The sequence below is a fragment of the Leptopilina boulardi genome, unplaced genomic scaffold (genome assembly GCF_019393585.1).
Source record: "Leptopilina boulardi isolate dan_hultmark-lab unplaced genomic scaffold, ZJU_Lbou_2.1 LbouV2_351, whole genome shotgun sequence".
Taxonomy (NCBI): Eukaryota; Metazoa; Arthropoda; class Insecta; order Hymenoptera; family Figitidae; genus Leptopilina; species Leptopilina boulardi.
The window spans coordinates 1,323,280-1,329,976 of record NW_026137920.1 but is presented as its reverse complement, the minus strand read 5'-3'; the positions used below and the strand labels follow the sequence as shown (position 1 = coordinate 1,329,976).

Here is a 6,697-nt window from a genome sequence, read left to right as displayed (position 1 = left end):
CTTTAATAAGAACTATGTGTGAAAAATAATTTTGATGCTTAAAGAAATACCAATAATAATTTTTCTTATCCAATATATTTCACACTTTTTATCATTTTTAAAATAAAAAATTATAAATTTAACAAATTATTTATAATGTACATATTTTCAATAAGTTTCTAATAATTAATGGTTGACAAAATAATTAGCCAACACATTTCTCAACTCATTTTCGTCTATGACTGCATTTATAAAACCATTTGGATCGACAAATTCTCCTTCATTTTCTCTATTTTCTTGAATAAATTGGTCCATTAATCTTTCAGGGAAATAGTGGCGATTTTCTTCATTATCTGCCATTTCTCTGGTTATAATAAAATTATGCAGGCATACTAATGCTTGCACAATGGAAATTGAAGTTTCTAACTTGAATGACATTTTATTCTGCAATATTTGCCATCGAGAGGATAGAATTCCAAATGCGCATTCTATAGTTTGTCGTGCTCTTGATAATCTGCAACAATTATGTAAACTTAAAATGTGAAAATGAAACATTTTTAATAATGATTAACAATGAATTAAATGTGCTAATTTCTTTTTTAACTATTCCTAACAATACATTACAAATATTTGAAATAAAATGAGGGTAAAATATAAATAATGTATAGTGAGTGTGAATTTTTTTTTTAATTTACCGATAATTAAACAATTCCTGTAAACGAGTGAGGGGTCGGTTTCTCTTATATGGCACTACCATATAAGGTCTTAGTGTGAAAATTCCATCACCAATTATAAAATAAGTTGCCATTTCATTTGAATGTGGTAGGTTTGTTGGATTTGGTATATTAGCCAAATTATTTTCTAAACGTCTATAAAATTCACTACGTTGGAAGCTTGAAACGTCACTTACACCACCTTCAAGTAAAATTAAAGAAATTAATATTATATCCCTTTATTAAGAAGGAATAATGATTTAGTAAAAATTTTTCTAACTCTTGAAGAATTATATCCTTTGTATTTACCATAATCTCCAATTTCTACCCACGTAAAACGAGAAAAAGCATCACACATAGCCATAAGTTTGAAACTGTGAAATTTTTTGTAGTTAAAATAACGGCTCCCTTGATTGTCTGGTTTTTTTATGGCAATTTCTTTGCCATCCATTGCACCAATGCAATTCGGTAAGTCCCATTTAACTCTAAAACCTTGAGCATTTACTTTCCAATGATCAGAAGTCAAATTTCCGTTTAAATACAAAACTTGAAGACATTCCCAGATGATCGGACAAACTTCTTGGATAATACTGTAGGAAGTCGATAAACCAATTCGGAAAAAGTTGCTAGTAGTGTAAAAGCTGTCACCATGGGCAAGAATACTGAAATGATTATTATACATGTCAAATGTTTATAAATTGTATAATTTTACATATTTATTCAATAAAGTTAAAAATTTTACAATAAATTAATTACAATTAATGACACAGGCACACAAAATACTTTAATTAAATTTCTAATGATAAACTGATAAAGTTATAACTTTTTAAGATTACTTTACAATTTGTATATTTACTGTAATAAAATTTTAATTTAAGAAGTTTAACAATTTTTTTCTAATAAAATTTTAAAAAAGTAATTACAAATATTTAAAGTAAATACATCTTTAAAAATTAAATTTAATTAATATTTTTTAATAATTTTCCATGATAATGAATTAATTTTGAAATATTTTTAAATTACAATAATTTTCAAATTGTGGGTGAAAGTTTTCACAACTTAAATAACTTTGTGAAATCAATTATATATCAATAACACTTTATTTTGATGCTAGGTCAAGAGGATAAATTTCTCCAAATACAATTATTTTATTTCAAGACTGAAATCGACTAAAAATATGAAGACAATTAAATTGTTTGTAATTTTACTATGCATTATATTCAATTAATACATAAATTAAGATAATTTTATTAAAAACTTACCACAAAGTGACAGCCAAACGAAGTCTCGTGGATAATGGCCTTCTTAAACTTCGCTTTTGTAATCGGTGTCTTATTAATTGATGTAATTCCTCGAATTGTTCGACACTCATTCTAACCATTTTTCTAAAGTTTTCATGGTCACTTCTAATAAAATACATGAAAAGAGCATCATATGCCCCAAACAAGTCTCTAACGTGATCTCTTATGTGAGGTTTCACCCACCATCGCCGAAAAACTTCCTTGGTAAGGGTTAAGTACAATCTAATTAAATTAAACCACTCCAGGCAGATTAAAATCACTGTCATTAAATCTTCCATTTTTTTAAAACAACAAACAATGTAATTTAAACATGCGGGAAACACCGACCAACGAAAGGAATAGACACAACATTGAATTTCAGCAGTTGGCAACACTAGTTTCGTGACGTCAGAACGCGTGCGTTGCGTTGACGCCGCGCGCGCGTATTTCCCATTCTGGAAGCGGCCTAATTATCTCGTTCTTCGGCATGAAGTGCGTACTCTAGAGCTTCCTCGATATTGCGTGGGTTGCGCGCGTCTACGAATTTTGATATTTCCGTAGGCAAACCCTTAATATAAGCGTCTAGGGCACATTCTACAATTGGTTGTAGAATGATATCGCACTCCCTGCGTCTAACGTTCCTGTTTTCAGTGTTAACCTCTTTGTAGATCTTACCATACTTGGGTTCAAGGGCTTGTCGAGCCCCGCTAATCAGGTCTTGCAAACGATCATAATAATCATTTGCGTTTTCTGTCTATTTTTGCTTTATGGTCACGATATTTTCGAAGTACCATTGATATTTCTTTGTTTGCGCGAAACGTTTCTTCAAATGTTCTAATAATTCCGCTAGTGAGTGGAATTCTTTATGTTTACAACTCGCGTGAGCTTGGCCATCTAACCGACTTAAAACTGCTCTTATAAATTCCGGTTCAGCTACATCAGTGATGAAAAGTCCCGCTCGTTTTACCGCCTGAACGAATTCTCGTAGGGGTGGTTGTTTTCCGTTAAAGATTGGAATGTCGCATGCGCTCGTGCGCAGGGTGAACCGGTCTATAGCCGAACTTGCATCTCCTTGGAGGGGGTTCATGGTTGCGTTGGGGTTGATCCCATTACCACCAAGGCCGCTATTTCCGGGCGGATTTCCCTGGTTGTGAGGGGGTAGTTCTGTGTCCGAATCCGACATGATGGATTCGTTTTAAGGTTAGTTGTTTTGTTAGTTTTGGCAAACAGATTTCAAGATAGAAAAGGAGAGGAGAAAAGAATTTTAATAGTAGTGTAAGTGTAGAATAAAATGCTTATTTGAATATCGCAAGGTGAGGATAACGCCACCGCGGAAATTCTTGCAGCTTGATGCGAAAGAGAAAAAAAATAAACAAAGATGTTGTGATTTAAACTTAAGTTTTAGTCCCTTGGGAAATGAATTAGAATTTCTTCGAAATGTTTTTACCTTTTGAATTTTCTTCGTTCTGATTTTGATTGTATTTATTATTAATTTCACGGAATTTTATACAAAATCTACCTTTCTTGTTCTTTTTCAGTATTTCAGTGGGGACGGAATAAGGGGCCCAGTTCGAGCCTTCATTAGACATGTTAGGAGGTCCCTATTTAGTCTATAATTTTAAGCTTTGCATCAATTGTTCTAATTTTAGCATAGATGAATTTATTCTAACAGCCTTGTCACTTTCTTCACCGATTAATCGAAAATAAAAGTCTAGTCTTCCTCTTAATGTTCTTAAACGGGATTCCTGGAGGATGTTTAACCTTCTTAATTTATTTCCCTCGCGTATGAGGTATGCCAAATATCTTTGTAATTCTAACAAAAACTCTTCGGAGTTATCAAAAGGAATCTCTTTCCACTCGGGAGTCATTTATATTTAATTTCTTTTAAAGTTAATTTTTTAAATTCGACAACAAGGTTATCTATACTATTTTGTTGCTCGCTTATTTTCTTCTCGTATTCCTGAATTCTTTCCGAAAAAGAAGCATTTGAATCCGCGGGAGTGGCTAACCAAAGTGACAAAAATTTTGTTCTTTTCTCTAATCTCTCAATCTGGCAAGACGAGGCTGAATGATGAAAGACAAGTTGATTATAAAATTCCTCTACGTTTTCCACCCTCTCGATTATCTCATCCCATTGATCTTGAGAAAAACCCGTAGGAATTCTAGTAAATCGGGGAAACATTGATCTTACCGAATTAAAGAATATGACGCAAAAAAATTTTTTTTTTTTATTTTGTAATCTTGAGACTGTTCTTAGGGGTACAGATACGATTTAAGCAGCCGAAATAAACGTAAGGGTAATACTTTTCAACTCTTTTTGAGTCAATGGTTCGAGGTCTGAGATTGGAATTTTATTTTATTTTTTTTTTACTATAACTAACAAAATAATATAAATCCAACATAACGAACAACTTGTTGCTAATCGCGATTTCCAATACTATATGGTCGGGGTTGTCTCTGGTTTCTAATTCTTCTCAAATTTCTTCGTCTGATAGCCTCTTCGATAGGAATGACTCCTGGAGGTGGAGGAATCACTTCAGTAAAAATTGGGGGCTGAAACCCAGAGATGGGAACAATGTCAGGAATTGGTTTTCGATAGCACATTCAGGGAAACGATTCTCAGTCAATGATCATGATGTCACTGTCATAGTCAATCGTAGCGTCTGAGTTGCTGTCAGGTTGGTTGTTGTGATTATTTACTGTCGGTTGCCTGATGTGATTTTCCTGGGCATAGGCTAATTGACGTTGCCCTAGGGCTTCTTCAATGTCAAGGTCAATTTCATTAATAGGGAGTTGTGGCAAGACTGGAATAGGTTGTACGACTGCAGCCTGTCTTGGGATTGGTGTAACTCTACAAATCACTCGAGACCTTATTGGTGGATTCGTAAGATTATAATATAATTCTGATCCAGGTGTTTTGGTTGCTCCTTGTGCGCAATTATCGTGTCGTTTACCGGCACGTTTTCCCCTTTTGGGTTTTGTAGGATTAGAGGACATTTTGGAAAAACATTCTGGAATAGGTTATTAGATTTCAAAATTTCTTTTTTTTTTTTTTTTTTTTGAAATAAATAGTGTAGCAAGTTTAACAAATTCAGCGCGGTAGCTCTCCTAGGCGGGAGATCAGTACTTACAACAGCGCTTCTGAGTGTAAGAAAGTAAAAAGGAAATGGTTTCCTCTTTACTTAATTTCCGAAGAGGTCACTCAGATTCGACAAGGAAGTGTTCCCAATCTTACGGCCTTGTACCCACAACCAGCGATTTTGATTCACTAATTGTTAAAACCAGTGAAAACTAATTTTAACAGTCACGTGTTTAAAACACTATTTTGATTTAGGAGTTAAGGACTTAGCTGTAAAGGAATTAGAAGGAATTACTGGTTAGCCATTAAAGTCCCAAATCAATTGCGCTTTTTACTCCCAAAATACCTGGGGTTACCAAACAACTCTCTGAGTAAAAGGGATCCACGACGTGGAAACACAATTCGGTGTTTTCGAACTGTAAGTAAACAACGCCCAAAATCTCGGGGTAATTGTTGTTAATGCAATCTCCAGTAGGGTGACCAAGAATAGGACAGTTATGTTTTAATTCAGTCTTGCAAATGTAGTTGTTTTTGACATTACAGTTAACGGGGATGGTTGTCACTTCGTGTTGTAAATTTTCTGAGGATATTGTAATCGTTATATCAGAGTCGTCGTCAATTGGAATCGTCATGTTTTCACAGTTTTGGGCATAATAACGCAAAATAAAACAAATGTCGAGTCATTCCGATAAAGGTTTTCGGAATTTTGATAGAGGGATATTGACAGCTTCTATGCTTCTAACGAGAAGAACCTGATCTGATGTTCGAGTGACAAGATCCGCTGATCTTACAAGATTAAGGGAGAGTTTCCTCAACTCGTTCTGATTTACAAGAGCGTGATCAAGAAGTGGATGAAGTGGGTTGTATGTCAAAAAATAATGTGCCCTTGGTCGTTCTACAAGCTGTTTTCGTCTTATATGTCGCGTTATGGGAACTTCTTGAACTGAAATGCAGTGCGGTTCAGGAAAAGCGTTTTCGTTGGTCACAGGTGTACTTTTTACGACCGGATCAGCACTAGCTTCTGTTTTTACGACTCGAAGGGATTCTAATTCGATTTTTGATTTTTCCAAACTTCCCAACTTGGTGCCCTTAATTATTTCTTTGTTTCGTGATTGATTTCGTTTCTTAGAACGACCACCACGAGGTCTAACCTTTTTTGACATGTCTAGAAAAATACATGACTTGAATAGTGAAAAGAAGAAATCAAACCTTTCAACCCGGACAAATTCTCCTTATTCAATACAAAATAATTTTCCGGAGCCAATGTTATGAATTCGGATTATGTCATCATCGACGACCAAGGTCGGAGAGCCAAAATCAAATTAGGATTATGTCATCATCAACGACCTGAGTCGGAGAGCCAAAATCCGTAATTTTATTTATTCAAACAATGTCATCACGTACTAATCATTTAATATTGGAATTTTTAGAACGTTTGCCGCGTATCCCTGGTTTATTAGGCATAAAAGAAAGAATTCATGATCTTGAGAAAACCAGTAGTATTTCTAATTGATTTGATTTTATTTCTGATCAATTGACTGAAATCAACTCTCTATTGTGATCAAGTCGTCATCAACAACCGTGGTTGGAGAGCCAAGATCACGATCGGAAATAAGTCGTCATCAACGATAAATATCGGAGAGCCG

General features: G+C 34.4%; 1 protein-coding gene across 1 annotated transcript; it reads right to left on the bottom strand.

Moving 5' to 3' along the window:
* Positions 1-418: 418 nt before the first annotated feature.
* On the bottom strand, positions 419-2,073 carry LOC127286211 (uncharacterized). Its single transcript, XM_051312568.1, has 4 exons — positions 1,955-2,073; positions 1,002-1,354; positions 734-894; positions 419-493 (listed from the first exon to the last, which is right to left on the bottom strand). Exons 1-4 carry the CDS (start codon positions 2,071-2,073, stop codon positions 419-421), a joined length of 708 nt encoding a protein of 235 aa, XP_051168525.1.
* Between the last annotated feature and the right edge of the window lie 4,624 nt (positions 2,074-6,697).

What these genes read in the sequence shown, in the direction of transcription:
- LOC127286211 (XM_051312568.1), bottom strand. Translation starts at nt 2,073, where the DNA reads ATGGTTAGAATGAGTGTCGAACAATTCGAGGAATTACATCAATTAATA. An exon ending in CGTTTGGCTGTCACTTTGTG is followed by an intron (nt 1,355 to 1,954) that starts GTAAGTTTTTAA and finishes TAATCATTTCAG; the next exon opens with TATTCTTGCCCATGGTGACA. An exon ending in TCACACTAAGACCTTATATG is followed by an intron (nt 494 to 733) that starts GTAGTGCCATAT and finishes TAATTGTTGCAG; the next exon opens with ATTATCAAGAGCACGACAAA.